General features: G+C 35.2%; 1 protein-coding gene across 1 annotated transcript in view; it reads left to right on the top strand.

Annotated features, from left to right (window-relative positions):
- Positions 1-27760, top strand: part of PCLO (piccolo presynaptic cytomatrix protein) — a 483434-nt gene that overhangs the window by 414847 nt on the left and 40827 nt on the right. Inside the window, exons 21-23 of the mRNA XM_006834340.1 lie at positions 1334-1505; positions 4500-4694; positions 23934-24075. Of these exons, the coding sequence (XP_006834403.1) occupies positions 1334-1505; positions 4500-4694; positions 23934-24075 (509 nt within the window). The remainder of the gene's footprint in view (positions 1-1333; positions 1506-4499; positions 4695-23933; positions 24076-27760) is intronic.

Below are 27760 nucleotides of genomic sequence, written 5' to 3' on the forward strand. Positions count from 1 at the left end.
TTATGAGTCAGACCTGGCTCAATGGCACCTAATAGTAACAAGAAGAAAGAAAAAATGCTGCCAACTATAATTTCTTGGCATTCATTGTTTGTCGTGTCCCTATTTCAAATGTGAACTAAAGTATGTTTTTAAATAGGAAAAATAAGTTAGCAAGTGCAAATGTTCATTTTCTTTCATTCTGTTCTTCTTGTGAGGAAAACCATATATTTTTTCAAAGTGCTAGTCAAGTTTAGGGCTAGATTTATTCATGTCATGAAAGAAAGCTTTGATGCTTATAAAGAGATTCACCTGTGAGACTATCTTTTTGCATCATCTAACAACGAATTTCATTAACATTCAAAAATAGTGTATATAGTTCAATCTAACCAAAGGTTTATGGAGTACTGGTGTGGCACTGTGGGCTAATACACTTTACTGTGAAATTGTTTTAACTACAAGGTCAGTGGTTCAAGCTCACCATCCACTCCTTGGAAACCCTATACAGGGTTGCTATGGGTCGGCATCGACTTGACAGCACTTAACAACAACAACAAAAACCAAAGGTTTATTCATCGTCTGATATACATAAGGCACTATGCCCAGTATAATGGATGATGAAAAAAGTGAGGTAAACTCAGGGGAAGGTAGGATCCCCAGTGAATAGTTTTCATCTTGTCTAGAAAGGTCAGGTAAAAGGAGATGGGGATAAGATTCTTATGATCCTATAGTGAGTAATTGTTATCATGACTAATTGTGACTGTCACATCTGTAAAAGTAGAAGTTTTGTAACAAAAAGCAGGGAGTAGTTAATCTTACAGTCCAGGAACAGAGGGCAGTGACACCAGAGATGGAGGCAAAGAAGAAGACATGGAGAGATAGAGCAGCAGAGGGCTCTAGACTCAGGGAAAGAGAAAGGCTGTGTGATGGCAGCCGGAGGCAAGCTTGCAGAATGTGCCTTTTGGTTGTTTAAATTATATATTCCTGAGTGTTTTTGTGTGCGCACACACACACCCAAAAAAATAAATAAATAAACATAGACACAAAAAAAACACCAAAAAACCCAGAGGGAATAGAAGCAAATTCTGTTGAATGATGATGCATGGAGGGAATTGTAATCATTGCAATGAAACAATGACCGTAAAACCGATATTCTCCATGTAAACTATTATTCAATTCATGATAAAAACTTTTTTAAAAAGTGAACTAAACAGCGGCAGCACTTCAAGTTTATACTATGTGCTTTGGTTGATATCCTTAAGTACGTTTTAGATCATAAGGTTGGGGGTGGGGAGGGTCGGCAAATGAATAAAAGGTTAACTCATGAATTCCATTGATCTATTGCACTGTTTTTCAGGTACTGATCGATTTATCTAGCACATCTCACCTCGATAACGCTCCTAGGTGGTATCCTCTTAAAGAACAGACTGAAAGCATTGATCATGGCAAGTCTCATTCCAGCCAGCAGTCCCCAAAGCCTTCTGTCATCAAAAGTAGAAGTCATGGTATCTTCCCTGACCCATCCAAGGGTAGGAGATATTTCAAGTAGAAAAAGTGTTTGTCTATTAATTCAGTTAGTATTTTCTGTATACCTCAGGAGTCCTGGTGTGGTTCTGTGGATTAATGCGCCAGACTGCAAAGCCGTTTGAACTGCAAGGTCGGTGGTTCAAGCTCCCCAGCTGCTCTGCAGAAACCCAATACAGGGTCTCTATGGGTCAGAACTGACTCGATGTCATTTAACAACAACAATATATTTAAAAGCTTAGATTACATTTATATTGTTGTTAAGTGCTGTCAAGTTTGACTCACAGTGTCCCTGTATAGGGTTTTCAAGGACCAGCTGGTTGGGTTTGAACTGTCAACCTTGTAGTTTTCAGTCCAGTACTGATCCCACAGTGTTACACCAGGGATCCCAATACATAGGTTGTTTTGTTGTTGTTGTTGTTGTTAAGTACCATTAAGTTGGTTCCAATTCATAGAAACCCTTTATAGGGTTGCTAAGGAGCGGCTGGTGAGTTCGAATATCTGATTTAGCAGTTTAAACTGACCTTTCAGTCCAGTGCTTATCCTACAGTGCCACAAGACTCCATTACACTATCCAATACTTGAGTTGTTGTTGTTGTTGTTGTTAAGTGCCTTCAAGTCAGTTCCGACCCATAGTGACCCTGCATAGGGTTTCTGAGGAGCAGCTGGTGAGCTTGAACCGCAGTTCCTGCAGTTCAAATGGCTTTGCAGTCTGGCACATTAACCCACAGTGCCACAGCAGGACTCCAAATACATGGGTGTTGTTGTTGTTAATCCGTCGAGTCTGTTCCTACCTATAACAACCCTGAACAGGGTTTCTGAGGCTGTAAATCTTTACAGGAGCAGAAAGCCTCATCTTTCTCCTGCGGAACAGCTGGTAGTTTCGAACTGCTGATCTTGCATTCGCAGCCCGATTCATAACCATTATGCTACCAGAGCTCCTTACGCTACATGGGTAGTACCATTCAAAAAATGATGGATATGGAGTTCTGGTGATAAGCACTCTACCTCAAGGTCTCTGTTTGAACAGCAAGGTTGGTGGTTAAAACTCATCAGCTGCTCCTCAGAAACCCTATACAGGCTTGCTATGAATCAGAACTAACTCTAGAACACTTAACAACAAAAACAACAGCGGACTCAGGAGAGATGGATTTATCCTCCAGCCAGTCCATATTTAAGTGTATGACTTTGTGATCTTCACTTCTCCACTCTCCTTTTTACAACCTGTAAAATGGAGGCAGTTGGATTCTATTGGCTTTCGGGTATTTTTCCTATCTCAAACTCTATGGTAATATGACTTTAAAATAATGTACTGTAGTATTTCATAAAGAAAATATAACATTCTTCACTAGCTCACTGGCTAGACATAATGACCATTATCATTTAGGCATATCCAAACTATAGTTTAAAAATAAATCAGTAGTAATGTCATAGATTTGGCTCTGTGGTATACGCAGTGTTCCCACTTGACTTTTTCTTTGGGGAGATTTATTACTAACTATCGACCCTGTACAGGGTCGCTATGGGTCGGAACCGACTCGACGGCACTTAACAACAACAACAACAAATCCCCTAATACAACTTTAATTACTGCCTGTATGAGGTAACCCTGTAGTATCTTACCTAGATACACTGAGCTATTTACTAAAACTCAATGTAAATTTTTATACTGGATCTGATTATTGCCTCCTTGTCTCTTCTTCTCAGAGAGTATATGGATTTGAAAAAAAAAAGGGGAGGGTGGTTCTTTGTGCTTTAGAACGGAATGGATCATAAGTGTAAGTGATGGGAAACTAAGGTCATGTCCAGCAGGCACTGAGCCAATATGATTAACCATTGTCTACTATAGGTGGTGTTGATTATTTATAAATGAGTTTTATAGCTTATTCATGGATTCCACTTAGCCATAAACAACCCTGCCCTGATTAACATTCTGACAGAACATAAAGTGTCATCACAATATGAACTTCACTGGTCTGTGATTTCTGGTGTGGCACATGGGTTAAAGTGCTGGACTGCAAGGTTGGTTTGAACTGCAAGGTCGCCACTTAAAACTCACCAGTCACTCCTCAGAAACCTACACAGAGTCGCTATGAATCAGATCCGACTCAACAGCATTTAACAATAACAACAATCTATGACTTTATTGTTGTTAATTGCTGAACCTGTATAGGGTTTTCAAGGAGCAGCAGGAGGGTTTGAATTGCTGACCTAGAGGAAAACAATCCATTGCTTATCCTACAGCGCCTCACCAGGACTTCCTTTGCTATGACTATGTGTTAGCAAATGTGTGATTTATACCTTCTTTCAAATTGCCTGAGTTGATGATTTTACAATTTTTATGTAAAAAAAAGCATATACACACACATACATGAAGGGGCTTCAAAATGTTCATGAAAAAATTATATTGTCTTTTAATTCCACCTTTCCATGAATTTTTTGAAGCCCACCTCATTCTCTCTCTCACACAGACACACATACACATACACGCATGAGGGGACTTCATGGAAAAATGAAATTAATAGTTAATGAAATCTTCCATAAATTTTTTTAAGTCCGCATATATAATGGAAGAGTTTCAGTTGTTAGGAGATAGATGTTTATATATCTTAACAACTGAAATGCCTTCACTCAGGAATTCACTATGTATTTAATTAAAACTTCTTTTATAGCAGCTGAAGTCTATTTTTTCTTACCTGGCCCCTATTAGAAGAATAAGAAGAGTTAGTTGCTCAGTGAAACCAGAAGTTAATATATCAGTTTACTTGAGGCTTGTTAGAATATATTCTTTTCAAATGTATCTCTTCTCAAGACTAAGGTCCTTTTGCCAGTCACCCCAAAACTTGTTTCCCCAATGTTTAATCACATCAAGGTATGATGCACAATACCTTAAAAAAACAGAATTAACATAAAACTCAGTTTCAAATTATTTGTAGACCAAGCTTGACAGGATGAATGCTGGAGCAACATTAACTCATGTTTTACCCTTTTGTAACCAGACATGCAGGTTCCCACCATTGAGAAATCCCATAGTAGCCCTGGTAGCTCGAAATCATCATCTGAAGGTCATCTTCGCTCTCATGGACCATCTCGCAGTCAAAGCAAAACCAGCGTCACTCAGACGCACCTGGAAGATGCAGGGGCCGCCATAGCAGCGGCTGAAGCAGCCGTGCAACAGCTCCGCCTTCAACCAAGTAAAAGACGCAAATAACTTCCTCAGCATGGCAGCTTAATGTTCATCTGTTGCCTTTCTTTCCTGCTGTCCTTCCCTGTTTGCTTTCTGTTTCTTGCATCCTCTGCTCACTCTGTTCTCTGTCCCTTTGTCTGTGTAAAGAGTATCAATACATAAATTTAGATTTTTTTTTTAATTTACATAGACTGCAATAAAACTGGCTGTTTCTCCTTTGTTTCACCATCCATCCCACGTGACTCATAGTGTTTGGTAGCTGTGTCTGTGATGTTTGCAGGCAAAGCAATGTTGTATGTCCTTTTTGTTGATCTTAAATATCCTTTAGCATATAGGAATTAAAAGCACAATGGCTTCCAGTGTTCCAGGCATTATACAAAAACAACACACACAATCTTGAAGAGCTGATTAGTCATGAGACTCTAGCATCTAGAAATACACAAAACTCTTAGGCAGATGACTAATGAAATCCACAGTCAAGTTCTAGAATCTAAGGGGAAAAGCCATTTTGAGCCTATGCTTTCAAACACTAATAATGCATGTGAAATATTTTAGCTTTCCATATGCAAAACTTTTTAGTCACTTGAAAATCTGTGAAGAGAATCATGCTTCTGATATTCTAAAAATATAAATATTATTCACATATGTATAAGCATATGAGATAAGGCCATGTAACCTCATGAAGGAGCACAATTGAGTCCATTCTGATGGATCCAACTTTGCATATGATAACAGAACATTTATAGATTTTTTTTTTTTTAATCCTAAACACTGAAGATCTCTTGAAAGTCAAAATGTGCTAGGTCTCATAGCTGTAACTGAATTAAGCTTAACAATTAGTCTTCTTATTTGATGTACTTTCATTTAATTTATTAGGGGGAAAAAGAGGCACTTGATGTGTAAAACTCAATGAATACAAAGACTTCCAAGAAGCATTAGCCAGACAGTGGAAATAGATTGCTGTTCTTCCATTTCCTTAGTCATCATTTCCAAAGAAACAGCCAGTTTTAACCCCCTTTAGTGCTGTGCATGTGGTGTCATTTTGGCATTGGAAAACACAACTTATTTGAATACAGCAAAAGAACACTTCTGTTTGCATGATTAGCATTTAAGCTGATTCCATCTGAGGATACATACTCTGGATTTCCATTTCACCCACACTGCCACAGCAGCACATAAAAGCTGTCAGTCTAATCATGCCAGGAAGCAGTACAGACACAGCATAGCAGGAGTCCTCCCCATTCAAAGAACTCAGTGTGATAATCTGCCTCCACCAGCCAATGGCAACCAAGACCAAAGCCAGCTAGCCCTCAGGAAGGTGATGTCTGATGGACCAGTCAAGCCAGAAGGAGGTGAGCAGAAAGGCGTTGTTCAAAGCACACAGCAAGAACATCCCCCAAATTTAAGGCCCTCATCTTTTAATTTTTAGAGATTTTCTGATTTAAAAAAAAAAACATGTTTATCCACTTTTTAAATGTGCTTTTGTGGGCATGGCATTTCAAGATCTCATCATCACTGTGTAAGTCCCAAGATCAGTCCCGTAAAATACTGACAACAGTGATTTGTACTTTTCTATGCACTGGGCATCTTTTGACTTTTGTTGGGAAATCAATTAACAGTATTCATATTGCAGAATGGAATGCATGCTACTAACCTAATCTGTTCAAGCATGATTATACATATGTTGCATTGTGAAAAAAGTTTAAATTGCTCACAATTTGAGCTAGCATCCAGTTAAAATGTAGATCAGTTTTTGTTGCATATTATTTCAAGTGTAAAGTTATAAAAATTCAGTGGATTTTGGAAATTCTTAGAGGAAGTAAAGGAAAAATTGTTAATGCACTCACTCACCTTTACATGGTGAAGGTTCTTTCTCTATCCTACAAGCAAACATTTTCCACTGGTGTTTCCATAGCTGTTAAGTGTATCAGATGTGTTGGGCATGTGAATATCCAAGTGCCTGTGTAATAAATAAAGTATCTTTATTTCATTCATAAACTACTGGGTTCTGAGCCATTGTTATATGATACAGCTTAAAATGAGTGTGTCAGTTTTTGTTTTCACATTTGATTCATTGCAATATAGATTATAGTTCCTGCTACATTGCTAGTTAGGGTTGTAATTTTAGAACATTTGGGAGCAAAACAAAGTTCCATGTCTGAAACATTTGAAGATAGATGGAAAAATATTAGCAAATAAAAATATCAGAATTTACATAAAAATATACATAAATAATCAAGGTGGGCTAGTCTAGGCAATGTTTCCACCATTTCATTCTCACACATCTGATCTACTAAACAGTCCCCTCAGGTTTTCCGATAGAAGAAGATCAATCCCATGAGCTCTAGCTTTGGAGATACAACTACACATGATTCCATAGTATTATTCAAAAAGCAGAGTCCTGGTGTCCTGGTGTGGCACTGTAGGATGAACACTGGACTGCAAGGTTTGTTTGAACCTCAGAGTCAGCAGTTCAAATTCACCATCAGCTCCCCAGAGACCCTATACAGGGTCACTTTGAGTCAGAACCGACTCTACGGTACTTAACAACAACATTCTAAAACAGAAGCAAGCTTATCTGTTTCAACATTCATGTACAATGTAGAGCTATCTTCAAGGAAGAGGGACATGGCACTCTTAACAGGAATAAAATCAGGGTGATTATAAAATTATCATCACAGTTAATCAAAGAACAAAGGTAGAAAATTAATGTTTATTTTTTAAATATAGTTTTTTGTTAACTTCAACATAAATATATTTGTGATTATATTTATGTTTATATTTAAAAAATAGGTTGGCAGTGTTTGTCCCTTAATGTTCTTCCACCCCTAAAACACATTTTATTCTATATTTGCTACCAAATTAGAATTAAGCTCTTTGCTTCCTTATTACATTCCTTCCTGGTAATGATGTGTTGTAGAGTCGATTTCAAATTACAGGGACCCTGAGTAGGGTTTCTGAGGCTGTAAATATTTATGGGAGCAGAAAGCCTTCAATCTTTTTCCCTCAGCGGTGCTGGTAGATTCAAACTGCTGACCTTGTAATTAACAGCCCAATGCATAACCCACTATGCTACCAAAACTCTTCATACTCCTCCCATTCCCAGACAATCTTAAAGTTTAATATACACCCTCACCAGTTTTGAGTTGTTTCTTGAATTAACTAAGTAATCAAGGAAATAAATTAAAAGTTAAGATAGTTCTGAATGGGTATTTACTCAGCCTAGTTTACATAAAGTCGCCAAAACTCATTTCTTCTCTACTAGCTAGCCTTACTAATCCTTTCCAAAAATACTTAAAATTCCATCTCTCACCTTTTCTTTTAGCAAAGAATTTCAATTGATTTCTTAATGTTATTCATTATCTTACTTGAAGTATTTCATAATTATGAGTGTCACCATGTCAAATTCTTTCCTTATTTCATACCCTATTTTTTGATGATCATGATTTAAGTATTACTGTAAAATATCTAAGGAGTCTGGTGTGGCAATGTAGGATAAGCACTAGACTGCTAATCCCAAGGTCGGTAGTTTAAACCCACCAGCTACTCTTCAGAAAGGATCTCTTAACAACAACACACTTAATAACAAAAATATGAGATATCTAAGAGCCCTAGTTCCATAATGGTTAAACAATCAGCTGCTAATCAAAAGTTGGATATTTGAACCCACTGGCTGCTTCATGGGAAAAAGACCTGGCAATCCACTACTTAACAATTTTAGACTAGGAAACCCCGTGGAACAGTTCTTCTCTGTCACACGGGATCACTATAAATTGGATTTATATTAAAAGCACATGGAGTCCTGGTGGGGTGCCAGAGGATAAGCACTAGACCTCAAAATTGGTTTGGACTGCAAGGTTGGCAGTTCAAGCTCACCAGCCACTCCTTGTAGCCCTAAGTAGGATTGCTATGAATTGGAACCAACTCGACAGCACATAACATCAACAACAATATTAAAAGCATACAAGAAAATATTTCCTGTATGCTTTTAAACTAAATGAAGTTCTTTCTTAGAATCTGTATCAAAATGTTTTTAAATGATTGTTTTTGAATAATACTCTAGTAGACAAATTTTCATACATCTAAGGAGCTCTGGTAGCATAGTGGTTACGAATCAGGCTGTGAACCGTTCAAAACTACCAGCTGTTCCTCAGGAGAAAGATGAGGCTATCTGCTCCCGTAAAGATTTACAGCCTCAAAAACCCTGTACAGGGTCGCTATGGGTCAGAACTGACTCCACGGCACACCACCCCCACCCCCAAAGCCTTAAGATGACTCTTGAAGTTATTCTTCATTAAAATCATAATCAAAAGAAAAACTAGATAACAGCATGTTTTTGTTAATTTTGTTCTGATAGATGATTTTAAAAATGCTGTCTTTCCTATAATTAAATATGTACAGTATTTCCCTGCTACTGTTGATCTACCAAGAATACAATCAAACCATGTATTTTGGGGAAAATTTATTAACAAACATGTTAGAGAATTAAATTTTTATAAAATATAATATTTAGCTTACAGAGAAAAACTGAAAACAGATATAAACATACAAAGATCAACAAGTTCCTGCTCACTAATTTCTGAGGAATTAATAAATTTTTAATGTTTACATACCAATCTCCCGTTTCAGACCTCAGCATAGATTTCATATAATCTCATCTGCCTTATGAAAATAGTACCTTGTAGTTGAATAGTTCTTCACATTGTACTGAGTGTTTTGTCATGCATGTTTTCATTTTATCACACCAAATATTCTCCATTGCAGATATTCTTAGCTACATAGCAATCTGTAAATCAGAAGGGCAAGGTGACTGATGGAGGAACACACAGCTAGAGTTTTCACAACTGACAATATAACCATTGTCTTCTGATGGTGTCTCCTGAAACTGTGGGTTTTTTTTAAAAAAAAATATTATTTAATACATTGATCCCTTTGAAATCAAACTCTTTCTGATTCCAGTAAAAAGCATGGTCATTTATTTGTTCTTTATCATTCATGTACTTTTACAAATGATCAGTGTTGGCTGGAAATAAAGGCGAAATACTATTTAGAATTGCTGGATGCTCTTTTCTGACAGCTGGTAATTAAGCTGTCACAAACCAACAAAAGGAAACCTTCCCACAGCACAAGCCCAATGCAGCAGGAAGTAGGGCCAACAGAAGAGAGATATGGGTACATCTATACACAGTTCTATCAAGGCAGACAAAATTGCCCCTAAAGAGCTATTCAATATTTTGTAAGTTTCTCAGCAGATTTCCGCTTGAGCTAGCATAAAATATGGGTCAAGCAAGAATTATGGAGTGAGCCAAAAGGAACATATTTCTTGTTTTTTTCTTTTCCTCCCTGCAGAGTTTAGGTGCATGCTAAACTTGAAGTCAAAGATTAGACAGATGGTACAAAATCATCCTGATATCCAAACAACTTTCTGCTTAGATCTAGAAATCCCTGGACATTTTTGGTTGAACACAGGCCCTGCCATTCCAGAAAGTGACATCAATAGGGAAGAAAAACATTTTAGAAAGTAAATGTTTAGGGATGACTATACCAAACCCAGGAGTCCTGGGGTGGCACTGTGGGTTAATGCACTGGACTGCAAAGTCAGTTTGAACTGCAAGGTTGGCAGTTCAAGCTCACCAGCTGCTCCTTGTAAACTCTATACAGGGTCGCTATGGGTTGGAACTGACTCAACGGCACTTAACAACAACAACAATACCGAACCCAAAATGAATTGAAGCATTCTTAAAACCTTGAAGATTTATGTAGTTGACATTCAGAGCCCTTTTTGTTGGATAGTAAGAATTATATATGAGTTTTAAATTGAGAAACAAACTAGAACTGATAGAAATAACATACCACCCTGGGCAATAAAATAAGTGTAGTTGGGACGGGCTGGAGAGGTTGCGTGAGAAAATGAATCAACAATATGTTCTGTGAGGAGATCATAGCCAGGAGTCGTTGGCGTGCCTGATTATAGAAGAAAAAAATGGAGTTACGTCCCCAGACCGTTATTGGACAGTCATTTTCACTAATGCTCATTTGCGGCACCTTTCAGAGAAGAGAATCCTATCCTTTGAGTTGTCTTTGTGAACTCTTACTAAGCCATCACTCTGTGAGAGCTGTTCTCTTGGGCGAGTGATAGTGGGTGGCTGGGTTGAGTAGCCTGGTGGGCCCTGAAAGTGATTACAAAGGGTGCCCTATCACCTCTAAGGAACTCTGGTAGCGTAGCGGTTACGAATCGGGCTGCGAACCGCAAGGCCAGCAGTTTGCAACTACCAGCTGTTCCGCAGGAGAAAGATGAGGCATTCTGCTCCCGTAAAGATTTACAGACTCGGAAACCCTGTACAGGGTGGCGTACAAAGTCGCTATGAGTCGGAACCGACTCCACGGCACATAACCATCATCACCTCTGGCCAGAAATGAATGTTCACTTCTTTTCAGAAGGAACTTAGCAGTCTCTGTTTCTGGAAACGACAGAATCCATAAGAGAAATCAGAATGAGTTTAATTGGAGGTGAAGTCTTTTTGTAAGGTTATATGTAAGAGGTTAATAAAAATCAAATTTTACTTTATTTAAATGTTTTTGTGCTGGAAAAAAAAAAGCCAAATAAATCCCAAGATAATTTAAAGCAAAATATATATTTTTTAAATAAAGCAGTAATGATATGGAAATAGCAAATCTCCAGCAAAATATGAGAGAAACATATTAGATAATTTCAGTGTTCAAAAGTTCCATGCCTGGTTCTCTGAGGGTGGGAGTATTCTTTGTTGTCTGCGAAGATTATAATCCTCTTTTAAAATTTTGTTAAGTCTCCATATTTCTCAGAATAATTGCTTATTCACTTTCAAATATTTCTGTAGATTTTAGCTTTGATTTCCCCAAAATATCTCTGCTACACATACATTGTCATTGTCAGAAAAAATGCACAACTCTGATCATATGACATGGTCTCTTGTTTATTGACTTTCATTTTCGAAGGTGAATCCACTGAACTACAATGGGAATTTTTATTCTTTTCAGTAGTAGCGATGGATCAGCACCAAACTATCCACGTATTTTGGTCTAGTCCAAACTGGGGGTTTATATATGTTCATTTCATTTGATATGAGTAACAAAAGTAATGGGCCCATGTATGAATTAAACTTGGCTTCAACATTGTTATGTCTAATCAAGTGACATGAGAAGAAAGGCCTAATTTTACCATGTCAAATTTCTTTAAATACAATTTGTGATGTCTTTACTTTAACATATAATCTCTATCAAATCTATTTTTTTTAATGCAATTGCTTTTCCTTGGGGTTTAAGCAAATTGTTTTCAAAAAGTTAGTTTAAAAAATTGCCATGGAGAGCAAGATTCTGAGGAGATTAGACAGGCAAGTAAATGTTGATAGGGGAAGGCATTTGGAAGTGTGGGTCCTCGGAAGGCTGATGGGGACACAATGGGGACCCTGGACAGTCAAAATGCAATATGAGCTTGAAACTGGGAGCATTATTACCTGTATAGGAGGGGGTCATAGAACCAGAAAAAGATTGAAAACTGCCAAAGACATTATTTGGCTATATAATTATATTGCTTAAATCCAGATATCATACTATTCAAAAATTATTTAGTATTTTTCTCTACTTTTCATATATATGTATATATATATATTTAATTTTGTGAAACCATGATATTTCTACACATTCTTCATTTTGTATGATAATTTCAGAAACATATCACGTAGAGATAAAATAGCATAAGGGGAATCTATGATCCAAACTGAAACTATTCCTTATTTCTCTTTATTTTATTACTCTACTATATGCATAAATATATCAAAGATCATTGATGAAGTAGAAACAACATATTCACTGGGGTGCTGATTTTGTTAGATGTATGAGTAGGAACACTATAGATTTAATCATAACTTTTTATCTTGATATGTTTTAAGATACTGAAAGATTAGATAAATAAATAGATACATTTAATTAATGATAATTTTAACAGAAACTAATCAAAATATTAATATAAACAAGCAAGACAAATACATATTTTTTAAAGAATTTGGAAAGTTGAAAACATTGGCATCTTACATTTGTAAACACATAAGAAAAAGTACAATAAAAATATATTTCCTGATCTGCTCTGTTTGTTCTTAAAAGAATGGAAGAAGCAAAATTTGTCTTCTTTACTCATATCTCAAATTCAAGAACCATTTATTTCAAGTTCTATGGCACACTTTACTTGCTCTTTGCACAAAAAGAACCTAGAATATAAAAATATGTAGAAAGTTGACTTTTTTACAACTACTTAATTCAACTGTCTTTCTATATGGATCTGTTGTATATCATAAATTTTAGTTTGTCAAAAATCAGTCTCATTGCTAAGGACATCTTATATTTTAAAAATTATTTTGACTCCTCAAAACTGATATACAAAAATTTTTCAAAAAATTTATATAAAGAAAAATCCTTCTGTAAGAACTTGCATTGTTTTATCATTCCCAAATATCAATATTAACTCTCTATTTCTATATGTGATAAAGAAGTGTGTGCATGCATATATGTGTGCATACATTCTTTTTATAGTAGGTGTAAGTCTCAGTTCATTTCATATTCTTCTAGAGTCATGAAGTATTGAATGAAACAATATTAAAAGTATAGAGAAGGCTAATAAGAATAACAACATTAGTAATTTTTTAAAAAAATAACTTGAGGGGGCTTTTTATTTTTTGTTTCTTGTGGTGTATTTTTACTACAAAAGGAAACTGAAACAAAAAAAGCTCCATAAAAGAATCTTCATGTATATAATAATATGTTGCTTTTGTTAAATGCCGACTAGTCGGTTCCAAATCATAGCTGATGGCTGTTGAAGAAGCTTGTGCTAATTGGTTTCTTCTCATGTTCACAATAGTACTTCTTTTCCATCAGAAGGAAAAGAAGGTCTCGATCAGAAGTTCTCAAAGTGAGTCCACTGACTTTTGGGGCCCCAGACACGCTTTCAGATGTCTGCAGGATCAAAAAATATTTAAGAATACTAAAATGCTATTTTATTTTTTGTCACTCTCATTCTTTCTCATATGGACAATAGAGGTTTCTAGCAGCTACATGAGATGTCATGGTATCACTGCTTTGTTGGCTAATGAAATATATTTGTAGAAGCTTTATTCTAGTAGTTTTGAATGTGATAGATATAACCCATATAAACCAAAGGTGTTTGGAGTGATCTGAATATTTTTAAGGTATAAAAGGGCTCTTGAGAGCAAAATACTTAAGAGCTACTGATCGAGATCTCTGCTCAATCATGATTTTGCAATGATCCAACCATATTGGGTAATTAAAAATTTCTTGCAAAATAGAATTTTCACATAGTGGTTACGAGTCAGGCTGATAACCTCAAGGTAGCAGTTTGAAACTACCAGCTGTTCAGTGGGAGAAAGATGAGACTTTCTGCTGCAATAATGATTTACAGCCTCAGAAACCCTATGGGGGGTTGCTATGAGTCGGAACTGACTCCAAAGCACACTACCATGACCATATTTCTCCTGCTGCATTTCAGAACCCATTCGAAATCATAAATGACTGTTTTTTTCATTTATTTATCTGATTTAAGTATATTATCACACATGATTTAGTTAAAGCTATGAATGTATGTCCATATTATTATTTACTTTTCATGTTTGATGGATTAATTGACTTAGTATCTATAGTATTATCTATATTACTGATCCATCTAATGCAGATTAATTGTAATGACACAATAATAGAAAAATGTGAAGATCACCACTTTGTTGCAAAGTTCAAGAAAAAACAAAAAAACTTACCTCTTGATTCTTAATATAATTTAGTGTACTTTAAAAAAATTAAATCTAAAAAGGGAATTTTACAAATATGTGTTTATAATTTATAGAAAATACTATCCTAGCTAAGGAATCCTGGTTGTGACATGGTTAAATCACTCAATGGCTAATAAAAAGTGGCAGGTTCAAACTCAACAGCCACTCCATGGAAGAAAGATAGGACCATCTGCTACTGTACAATTACAGCCTTGGAAACCCTCTAGTGCAGTTCTACTCTATCCAAGAATGACACCATGAGTCAAAACCACCACAGTGGCAATGGGTTCTTGGTTTATTCATCTGAGTTATCTAGAGTAGATTGTCATAATTCACTCTACATTCACTGTTCATCATTCATTCATACATACATTCATTTTTGTTATATATTGTTATTGAATACATATTGTTTCCAGAAGCTGTTCAAGGTTTTAGTGATATTGCAGTTGGTTGAACCACAAAGTCAGTGGTTCAAGTTCACCAGTCACTCCTAGAAAATCCTACACAGGGTGGCTATGTGTCAGAACCAACCGTATGGCAGAAAATATATAGAGTCCTGGTGTGGCACTGTGGGTTAATGTGCTGGACTACAAAGTCATTTGAACCACAAGATCGGCAGATCAAGCTCACCAGTCGCTCCTCGGAAATCCTATACAGGGTCGTTATCGGTCAGAACCGACTCGACAGCACTATATATATATAGTTAGCTGCATGTTTCATATATATGAACATATATATATAATTATTAAAATTCATATATATATATATGAAACATGCAGCTAACAAAATATTTTTTAAATGTTTCTTGAGTAACCAATTTAAAGACATCTGGGAACAGCTGAAGAATTAGGAAAGTGTGAGTTTATCTTTTTTCAACTGAGATGGAAAAAGAAAATGTAATTAGTCACTGACTTTAAATTTACATGCAACCAAGCATCACCATGTTTAGAAATATATGGATAATTCGATAATTAATTGGATTTCTTTTTTATTCTATTTCTGTTTTCTCTCTTCTAATCCTTGCATTTCATATGGAGATGACCAACTACTTATAGTATTTGAAAATGATGGGCTTGGAGATGGTAAATCAATGAATGGATGTAACTAGAGAGTCAGGTACTATGGGACTGGACATGTGTTTATCAAATAATTGTCCAAACTCCACCTTTATACTGTAGACATTGATTCTACTTGCTGTTGTTGTTGTTAAGTGCCATCAAGTTGATTCCAACTCATAGTGACCCAGGATAGGGTTTCCAAGGAGCAACTGGTGAGCTTGAACCACTGACCTTTGGTTCAAACCGACTTTGTAGTCCAGTACATTAACCCTCAGCGCCACACCAGGACTCCATATTTTCTGTGGCATTAGTCATATAAATTAGCATGTTCTTTTTGATTTGTTAATTATTTACTCTGGAAATTGGCTCAACTTCCAGTGGGCAGAAATTTTCATATACATCAAACTATTCTGAGTCTATTTAGGGACAGCATCCTTGTTTTCTAGTGTTCGTAATCTAAATTACCACAAGGTAAGGATTAAAAACAATTGCTTTCTTAATCCTGACCTTGTAGTAATTTAGATTATGAACACTAGACAAGAAGGATGCTGTCCTTAAATAGACTGAAAATAGTTTATGTAAAAATTTCTGCCCCTTAGAGATTAAATAAGAAAGTGATGTTTTTCAAAACCAAATATCTTTAAAAATTAATTTCCTCTCAACCATTCCTTTATGTTTACAACAGTCTTTATGCCAGCCTGTTTTCTTCTCCATTATCAGCTGTTGGAAATACCCATCTGGCAACTTAATGACAGTTTAGTGTAAACAAATTGTGAGAGAGGATACTTCTGGGTCAAAAAAGAATAAAACTAATATTGAAAACTGAGTTGTCTTTTAAAAAATGATGTGGCTCTTGAATGTTAGCTTTCTTTCAAATATAATCCTCCTTACTCTTGATCTATAAAGATCTTTACTGAGTTATCACAATTTTATTAACTTTTAGTCTCAACACACACAAAAAAAACTTGGTACTTGATATATTATTTGCTCCTTCTCTGAATTTCAGCAGAGATGGAGTTAGAACCTAAAATTTTTTAAAGATAAAATAAAATACTTATTTTCATAATTTCTATTCATGATATCTTATTTTTTCCATTATTTGCTATGAATTCTGATTCCTTTTTAACTGTATTAGCAGTTATCCTTGGATAATCTGAATCACACACTTCAAAAAGATGTACTCATAATGCCACATTATAGTATAAAACATGGAGTCCGGAGTACTGGCATGAGGAGCCATCGTAGATTTTATTTATGTAAGGTTTAAAAAAAAAAGCAAAAAACTTCTATCTTTTTGTTAGTTTAAACTAACTATTAACATTTCCAAAAACCTGTTACATTAAACTTATATCTTATTACTCCCATTCCCTAAAAAGATAATTTACTCAATTATCTATAAGGCGTCCAGGTGTGGCGGTATGGGCTAATGCGCTGGACTGCAAACCTGGTTTGAACCTCACAGTCAGCAGTTCAAGCTCACCAGATACTACTCGGAAACCCGATACAGGGCCACCAAGGGTCAGAACTGACTCGTCGGCACCTAACAACAATAAAAATATATAAAGCCAGAGAGTAGATCATTAGTTGGGATGGAAAATAATTAATTAGTTTGGAAAAAAACTTGCACATCACTAATGCTGTTGGTAAGTGCCATCGAGTCGATTCCGACCCATAGCGACCCTGTATAGGGTTTCCGAGGAGCCCCTGAGCTTGAACAGCCGACCTTGCAGTTCAAAGGGCTTTGCAGTCTGGCGCATTAAACCACAGCGTCACACCAGGACTCACACATTACTAATAGTATTAGATAGTATTAGATAAAACAGACTGAATTGTTCACTAAAATGACCTTGAGAATTCTGTCAGACTAATGTGAATGAAGAGGGGAAAGAAAAACATGATTAAAAACTTTACCACCCTTCCTGGGACAACACATACATGGTGGCATGACATCTCCATCTTCCTCTCTGACAGAAGCTACTAAGTAGATATGGGATTATTACAAGAGACACATTTGAAAAAGGACACTTCCAATATTCCATTTCCCATGGTTTGTTATTACTTGTAATCAGTACCATATAGATAGAGTTCACCAATAATTTTCCATTGAATAATGTTTCAAAGATCTACTTTATTCAACTTCTTTAGTCAAGGACTGGTATGGAAAGTAAAGGTTTTCAAGTTTTCATATTCTATTGTTGAAAATTGGTCATTTTAATGTATACACACACTACTATAAACAGTTGCTTGTAGCTAAAGTCAACAGTTTCAGTTATTCAGGGTATGGCTTCCTTATTTATTTCCAAATTGGATAATGAATATACTGAAATAGACTAAAAGAAAATTAAAATATTACATGTATAAACTCTTTGTAAGGTACAGCATATCTTCTAAAGTTACTATCCCTAAACTGTAATTGAAAACACATAAAAATATGATTCAACATAATTTAAGGAAAAGGCATACTGATTAATGCTGACAATAATGGAACTTAAAACCTGACATTTTCAGGTCCATGTTAACATCAGATTAGTAAATGAGGCAATGCTTTGAATAATGACAAAAACAAACCCAGCAATGATAAGTTGTAGGTAGATAGAGAGAGAGAAATTGTTAGGCAGCAATCAGAGATTAGAGAAGATAACCAACATAAATACAAACCATGGCCATCCATCCATTCTGGCTCAGAACTTCCTGTTCAAGGTTTCCAAGGCTCAATCTTTAAGGGTGCAGAAAGCCTTATCTTTCTCCTTCAGAGCAACTGGTGGGTTTGGAATGCCAACTTTGCAATTAAAATTAAAGCTAGTTAGAGACAAAATATAAATGAAGAGTTTTCAAAAAATTCACAGGAAAATTTTATTGCCTTATAATTCTTTTTTCTCCACAAACGTTTTGAAGCCTTCTTCTATATAAATGATTTAAAAACCAAAAAACAAACCCAATCATTATTTCAGTTCCATCATTAAATTATAGGAATACACATAGCCTTGCTGATTGATTTGTCTTAATTTAAATGTTTATCTTGAATAAGTCTTTTAATCTTACCAGAGCTTAGTTTCTAGGTTTTTTATTGGTGAAATTATTATTTTGGTACATATCATCCCTAAAATTCTTATCAGTTTAAAATTTCCACGCTTTCACAATTATAGCCTAGGCTACAATTCCGTACCCTTTGGGTGCTTAACATAGTGCTGCCATCGTGTGGTAGGCACAGCTATAGTTTTGCATATTTAAGAATACTATTGGAAAAACCCAACATAGCAAACTAATTGAAGACAGATGTGCAGTTCAAGAGACACTAACAGGTTTAATTAAAGTTAGCCACAGTGGAATAATAAAACAAAACTATAGCTAATCATCTAGCAGCCAAAGTTACTAAAGAGGTCAAAGAATAATTGAAAACAGATTGATTTGCCACACAGAGGATAAAAACGTGTTTACCTGATACGCCCTGTCAAGAAGTGACTTAGTAGAACGCTGCTACACTCATAGCACTGGTACCCTCTCCATGTCGCTGCTGTTGTTAAGTGCCATCGAGTTGGTTCTGCCTCATAGCGACTCTGTATAGGGTTTCCAAGGAGTGGCTAGTGAGCTTGAACCGCCAACCTTGTGGTTCTAACCAACCTTTCCAGACCCGTACTTTATCCCACAATGCCACAACAGGACTCCACCCTCTCTATTGTTGTTGTTGTTGTTAGGAGTGGTCTTATTTCATCATATATGTATGTGATCCACTCTATCTTTTAGCTAGTACAAGGTAGCAAAATTAAGAGTTCACACAATAAAAAGATGTAACTCAGAAAGCAAGGACTCTGAAATCATGTGCTTTATAATAAAATCCTCAATTCTTAAGTAAATTTTTCAGTAAAATACACATTTTTCATAGATAATATGAAATTAAATAGTATATGCGGAGCACTGGTATGGCGCTGTGGGTTAATAACGCTGGACTGCAGAATCGGTTTGAACCACAAGGTCGGCATTTCAAGCTCACCAGCCACTCCTGGGAAACCCTATACAGGGTCGCTAAGGGTCAGAACCGACTCAACTCACTTAACAACAATAATATATGCGTCCATAATAGGTCCATGATTTCTGAATTTCTGAAAGAGTTGGAAGAACAAAGCAGAAATAGAATATTTTTAATTACTCATTTTGAAAAAATAAAACATCATACATAATCTTAAAATATTATTTTCTTCAAGAATATAGAAGAAGTGAAATAGTACTTAAATACAAATGAGAGCTCACCAGCTGTCTGTATGCCAAGATGTAAGATAAGGATTGGACTACGAACCAAAAGGTCGTGAATTGAACCTGCCAGCCATTTCACTGGAGAAAGATGAGGCTTTCTACTCCCACGAAAATGTAAAGCCTCGGAAACCCTATACAGGGTCACTTTAAGTCAGAACCAACACAGTCTGTAATAGTACTCTGTCTCTGGTTGTGCCCCTAGATGTTACTATACACATTATTCTCTTGTTCCAACTTTGGGAGTCCTGGTGTGGCTCTGTAGGATCAGCACTAGGCAGGAAACCTCAATGTCACAGTTCAAACCCACCAGCTGATCCCTGAAAACCCTATACTGGGTCCCTATGAGCCGGTTCCAAACTTAGGAGAGTTCACTTCTGATTGAGAGTATCAGAGAAATATATGAAGCAACTTGAGTTGGCCTTTACAAATAGTATATATTTGTTTTTACTATGTATCATCGAGTTGATTCTAATTCATAATGCCCCTGTATAGGATTTCTGATGGTATAAATATTTGTAGGAGCAAAAAGTCTCATCTTTCTCCCACAAAACAGATGGTGGGCTTGAACTGCAGACCTTGTGGTTCCCACTACAGAGCCACAGTGCTTCCAATATAAATTTGTTAAGGTTGCTGTTAAGTACCGTCAAGTCGGGTCCAACCAATAACAATCCTGTATAGGGTTTCCAAGGAACGACTGGTGAGCTGGAAACGCTGACCATGTGGTTCAAACCGATCTTGCAGTCCAGCACATTGACCTGCAATACCACACCAGGACTCCAGTATAAATTTAAATGTAAGAAATGACAGGAACAGCAGAGGACATGCATAATAAAGTGCCAAAGAACAGCTTCAACTAAGGTGCTGAAGACAATAAACTCAGGGGAACCAAAGAAAGAGTGAATCCTCTGAATAGACTTTGGTATTAAGTATGCGAAGGAGAATTATGGATGATCAATTGGAAAAGGAGTGAAGGACAAAAATTGACCAAAGAATGTGGTTCAGATCTTGAAATTTATACAAGATCCAGCCTCAGGTAGTGAGTAAAGCATTTTGTTAAGTTTCTATTAATGTTTATTTGTTAATAAGTTGTATTTAGCTCAATATAATAAAATTGATGCTTGTTCATTTGGGAGTTATTCAGTGCAAAGATATTAGCAAATATGAATGTAGTTTCTGAAAAATGACTATTCAAAATGACCCTTGTATTCCTAGCACTAACTTATCAAAATTCTTTATTGCATTCTCATACTATGTAGATACAGCCTGGTAAAAAGGCAAATGTCCGTTCTGCATTTTAATTTAATTCTCTTTCAAAACTGACCAAATTCTAGGTTTTTTATTCCTAAATTAGACATCCAGATGCTTTAAGATAACACAAATACCTAGTTTCATTTATATTGTTCAGATTAAGTTTATATGGAAAAGATTTTAGATAGATTTAGACTTGTTCCAATATATATATATGTTTCTTTATTTGATTTTCTTTCTTTTTATATGTCTTATAAAGTAGTATTTGCTTGCATTTAAAATGTTGTCTATACTTCTTTTATTATTATTATATATACTTCCTAGATTCCTAAAAAGAAATCTCTCTAAAAAGCTTGTATAGACAAGCTTGTATAGACAAGCTTTTTAGAGAGATTTCTTTATAAGGGACATACACAAGATGAAAAATTGATCTCTCTCTAAATGTATTTCTAGGCTTGCTTCTTTCTGCTTGTTATGTTGTGTTATATTCTGTACACAATTCTTAAATTGCTTAGAAGAGTAAAAGAACTTGAAATTGCATCAGGTAAAATCAAAGTTGACAAAAGAAAAGAGTGAGCATTTTGAAATGTAAATAATAAGAATTTATGTCTACAATGCAGCTATCTTGGTGCTTTGTGAAAATTCTCTGGGATGAAAATTGTTTCCACCTAGAAAGGGAAAATTGATCAAATATTAATGTCAATTATGGTTTGTCTTTGAAAATACTGTGTCAGGATTTTCTGGTAGATAAAATTAAAGTTTTAAAATGCGATACTAAATAATATTAACAACCAGGTTGTTTTTATAATATATATCAAAAAGTATGACTACTTTTACTTATTTATAATTAATTGACTAATCTGACACATTATATAGTTGATTATATGGTTTAGTTTCCTTCATACATGTGTTCATAGTTTAATATTTTAGTTACATTGTCTTCACATTTTTACAAATTATCCTTCTAAAACAGATTATCTTTTCTTTCTCAATAATTTTATTGTTTTTATCTAAATTTCCTCTACATAAATTGAACAGATTATTAAACATTTTAATTATAATTATATTTCCGCAAGTCTAGTCCCATGGATTGCTAACAATCATCGGTAGTTTAATCTTTAACATGATTCATGTCTTTTTCTACATAGCTGTGCTAAATTTATAGATACCTGATATATATTGCCTAATTACTAAAAATTTCTTCTGTAGTTCCTTATTCTGGGAAAAGGGTACTTTGTAACTGAAAAAGGTATTGTGAAAATTCCCGGTGGTTTTTGAAAATATGTTAATGCTGTAGTGGAAGAAAGGGCGACGTTGGAAAAAGCTACCTATTTTGGAAGACTTTCTTCTGAAAATTCAGGAGGCAGGCATAGTTACCGGGATGATGACGTCCCTACCTTCAAGTTGTTTTCCTCACAATGTCTACAATTTTCACTTAATTCTATTGTTGTTGTTGTTAAGTGCCGTTGAGTCGGTCCCGATCCATAGCGACCCTGTACAGGGTTTCCAAGGCTGTAAATCTTTACGGGAACAGAAAGCCTCATCTTTCTCCCGCAGAGCGGCTGGTAGTTTCGAACTGCGGACCTTAAGGTTTTCAGCCCGATTCGTAACCACTACGCTACCAGAGCTCCTTTAGAGTGGTTGAAATTCCACCATATTCAGAGTAATTGTATTTTTGAAATCTTCTTAGGAAAAATATAAATATTTTATGATCGGTAAAAGATTATCAATAATTCACTCAGTTGTATGAATTTGCCCCACTGATTAAGAAACTTCTAATGGAACAGGAGTTTATTTATGGAGAAAAAATAAGTTCTGTAGCCTGAAGAAGGTCTTGATATAGAAAAGAATCAAGAATTCATGGTCGGAGTCTAGGTAAGCTCAAAACAATAGGCTGTTATTGACAGTAAAATCCTAGAGAAGAATTTTGAGGTCTGGCAAATAAAATCACAAGAGAAAGAACAAGTCAGTGGACCTTTGCTTTACCTCCCTTCCTCCTTAGAACCACAATCTTATGAGGTAAACATTATTAACCCCATTTTTTTTTTTTTTTTTCAAATGAGAAACTTGAGACTTGTAAAGGGAGGCTACTCCATCGCCAAATACGAGGGGAAGGGAATTGCCTTTTCCTTTGCTTTTTGCATTAGAAATTTGTCTGTAATCTTTGGCAATCTAGACCACTGCTAACAATGCTAGTACTATACTCCTACTGGATATTTCGTAACATTTTTCTAAATTGATAATGCATCTGTGGAAATACGCATTCTAATACCCAAAAGTCAAATTCATGTACCTTTTGAAACAAGTTCCAGTCATAAATTAGAAATTTTCCAAAAGGGAAGCAAATATTTCCAATTTTGAAAAACTTTCTGGAGATAGTTTGTAGCGCTACAATTTCCAATCGCTTCTTAAAAAATAGATTAGTGTTTATTAATATGGAAAATAATTAACCCTCTTCCCCTAGTATTTCTATCTACCACATTTCTAAATTCATTTCTTGATGAAATAGTCAAGATACTAGCTTGTCATATCACTGTTGTAATACTGTACAAATAAACCACTACAACCATTTAAATAATAATAGAATAGTTCTATACTATATACTATATAACCCAGTATAAAAATAAAATCATTTTTCCATAAAAGTGAGTATTTTTCCTTTATGTCCAATAAAAACAATAAAGTACGCAATGTTATTATGGCTATTATTATTGTTAAAGGAAATAAAAACAAAAGGCAGGTTAAGAAATGTAGAGTTCTTATAATAGATATATTTCTTTATATATGTATATTACAAATACGTATCATTATACAAGAAGGAATCAGTGTGGCTGGTTTATTATTGACTGTGATGTTGACTCTTCCTACATCATGCAGCAAAACCCACCAATCACCGGCCTGCAGACAGCTCCTTCTCCACCGGCTCTTCTGGCAGCAGCTTTGGCAGTGGATACAGCGTGGATAGTGAAGGAAGCAGCAGTACTGCAGGGGACACTAATCTATTTCCTATTCCAAGGATGTAAGTTAATCTTGTAAATTTTTTTTTTTTTCCCTGCAAAGTTAACAGCATTATGAGAAAGGTCTTCTTAAAATTCAACAGGAAAGATCTAAACAATTATTCAATTCTGAATCATTGTCCCTGAAACACTTGAATTATTTATGTCTACATAAAAAATAGTGTCCAGGATAGATTGGATTATTTCAATTAATCCTAAAGATGAATGTTGGTCACTATTATGGCTATTAAATCAGTATAATCTATATTTAAAAGAAAAAGTGCTGAAATAATAACTTAGGAATGCCTGAACTAAGTTTAAGGCCAGTACATTCATGTTTTAATCACATAACAACCGAACACAAACGTTATTGGTAACTGAGATGAATAGAGTCAGTTTAATTTATTTTGAATCAGAAGATAGAAAAACATATTTAAGGAACTCATATTTTATATTAAAAATAGATAGCACTTTAATTTTCACTATGACTAAAATTGAAGATCTTGAAATATTTTAGTATTTTCTATAAAAAAAATATTAAGTAGTATGTTGGTATCTTAGTAGATACTACTTGAGAAAAGCCATTTGTTAAACATTATTGTGTGGCATTGAATCTATTCCAACTCACAGAAATCCTTTTGACAGAGAAGAACTGTATCATAGGGCTTTGTAAGCCATAAATCGTTATGGAAGTAGAGCACTAGATCTTTTCTCCTTTAGAGCCGTTTGGCTCCTACCAGACTACCTTTTGGTTAGCAGGTGGACATTTTAACCAAGCACCCCCAAGACTCTTTTTATAATGCATTAACCCTGGAGAGGTTAATGTGGTGTTGTGGGTTAATGCCCTGGACTCTAAGACCAGTTTGAACTGCAAGGTCGGTGGTTCAAGCTCACCAGCCGCTCCTTGAAAACCTGTACAGAGTCACTATGAGTTGGAGCCAACTCTTCAGCATTTAACAACAACAAACAACCCTGAAGAAAAAACATATTGCAAATCCAATACAAAATTAAAGCAGATTGCATTTAGAATGTGTTGGAATAGATTTAGTCATACTGGTGTGATAACTTAGGGGCATCAAAAATGTAGGTTAAGTCTATTTCAGCACCAAAACCTAAATTTTCCAACCCTGTCTTCTCTTCTCCACTAACTAGTTTTCTGGGTTTTCAGACCCTAGGACCTGGGTCAGATCAAATCCATCCTGCTACCTGTTTTTTAAGGTATGCAAACTAAAACTGAAGTTAACTCTTCAATATTTAAAACCAAATCAAAAGAGAATGATATTTTATAACACATGAAAAGTAATGTTTCGGTGCCCATAATATTTTATTGGAACACAGCACGATCCATTCATTTTTTTATGTTGACACATCTCCAGTTTTATACTATAAATTGAGTAGTTTGTGACAGAGATTATCTAAAATATTTACTATAGAAGGACAAGGACTTCATGTTTGGTAGGTTGTTGTTGGTAAAGTGGAGGATCAATAAAAAGGAGGAAGACCACCGTGAAGATGGATTGACAACAGTGGCAACAACAATGGGATCAGACACAACAACTGTGAGGCTGGTGCAGCATCGCACAGTGTTTTGTTCTGTTTTGTATATTTTGGTTATGAGTCGGAACAGACTCGATGACACAGAACAACAACAACGGTACTTCACAGAAAAAAAAACTGTCAATCCTTGATCTCATCCTTTTCTTAATTTCATTTTCTTCAGTGTGAAATTAAGCTTTTTCAGGGGTGGAATTTATATTTTTCATTGTTTTAGCATCAAGGTTGTTTATAACTCTGACTTTTTTTATTCTCAGCATAGTTCTTATGTTTAGATAAAAGCTCAATTTACAAAAGCCAAAATAATGAGAGCAGTGAGTTTTTACACAGAAAACATGTACTTAATTATTTTGCAGATTTCTACTGGCATTCTTAAAAATTTTTAATTCTGTAAATTATTATTGAATCACCTGTCTATCTTGGTTTTTGTTCTATTTATGGTTATGCTGTCAGACTATGGATTCAATTGAATTATTTATATCTAATCTGTTATATTTTATTGAATATTATTTCCAAAAGGAAACTGATCACATTAGCCCTCACACTCTGATGATCCAGCATGACTGAAAAGATTTTCAGAAAATTCCTTAGGTTCCTCTCTCACTTTAAGTTGTGAACACTATATGAATTTATGAAAATTTTACAACACGTGTAACTTAATGGTTTTCCAAACTCTATGTATCTTTCAAAATAGGTAATTTAGAACAATATTACACCCATGAAAGGACTTCAAAAGATTTGTGGAAAAATCCTATTATCTTTTAACTTTATTTTTCAAAGAATTTTTTTAAGCCTCCCTTGTTTTTCGACATATTTGTTTGTACTCATGTATGCTGCAAATATATCCATGCATATTGTTCAAATTAAAGGAGACAAAGTTATGAAAACATCTTAGCTATAATCAAACAACTTGAGAGAATGAGTCAATGGGTTTAAGTGTTCAGGATTATAGTCTCAAGGGACATTTAGGTCAATTGGCTTCACATATTCAACAATGACTATCTTAAAAGCTTGCAAATGGCAATCTAATATGCAACTCTTGGTCTCTTCCATCTGGACCAAAGAAGAGTGAAGAAAATCAAAGGCCTAATGGATAGCAAAACCCTGAGACCAGAAGAATTAGATCATGTCAGGCTGCCACTACAAGCCATTCTGATTAGAAGGTCCTGGACAGATTGAGAAAAAAATGTAGACCAAAATTCAAAATCATAAACAAAAAAACTTGTTGGTCTAATAGAGACTGATAGAACCTTCGAGATGATAACCCTTAGATATGCTTCAAACCTGTGCCTGAACCCACTCCTGAGCATCATCTTTCAACCGAACAATATACAGGCCTATAAAGTGAACAATAATACCCATGAGGAACTCACTCCTCAGAACCATCAACTGTATCAGTCCAAAAGGGCAGCATTTTCCCAAAAACAAAGCTCAGAAGACAGAAAGAGGCAAAGGAAAATGACAAATGAAAACAGGGAACTAAAGGAGAAAGTCAAAAAGTACTGTTACATTGAGGGGATGAAAACTTGTTTTCACAAAACAAAATGTGTAAACATTTTTGAGTGGAAAAGTTTATTTGCTCTAAACTTTCACCCAGCAATTAAAAAAGAAAAAATAGAATCATGTGATAAAGATACTCGGTTGATAAAACAAACCAAAAATTCTGAAACTTTTGTTTCTGAAAATTGCTGCCTTATAGATTTTTATTATCTAAAACTTACCATAAAAAGAATTTCCTTTTTATTGTTGTTGTCAAGTGCTGTGGAGTAGGTTCTGACTCATAACAGCCTTGTACAGGTTTCGAGAAGAATTTTTAATACACTCCAGACCTGTACTACACCTTAGACTTTTGTCCAAGAACCATTTCTGGCACATAGTTAAGGTTACATGCTGTTCCCATACCTTGTTGAGATAAGCTTCTCTGTGTGATTTTGAAATTTACCTTCTAACACTTGATTTAAATTAATGAAGTTACCCAGTTTAAAGATGGAGAACTGCCAGAACTCCTAAAACTATATTAAAAAGGTTGATTTGTGACTGTCCTCACATGAGACCAAGTGATATCAGCCATATTCATTCGATATGTGTAGTTGAAAATGTGTGTGCCAACATGTGTGTGAAAAAGAGACTTGTTGTTGTTGTTGTTGTTGTTGT

Source organism: Chrysochloris asiatica, unplaced genomic scaffold, assembly GCF_000296735.1.
Source record: "Chrysochloris asiatica unplaced genomic scaffold, ChrAsi1.0 scaffold00010, whole genome shotgun sequence".
NCBI classification, from domain to species: Eukaryota; Metazoa; Chordata; class Mammalia; order Afrosoricida; family Chrysochloridae; genus Chrysochloris; species Chrysochloris asiatica.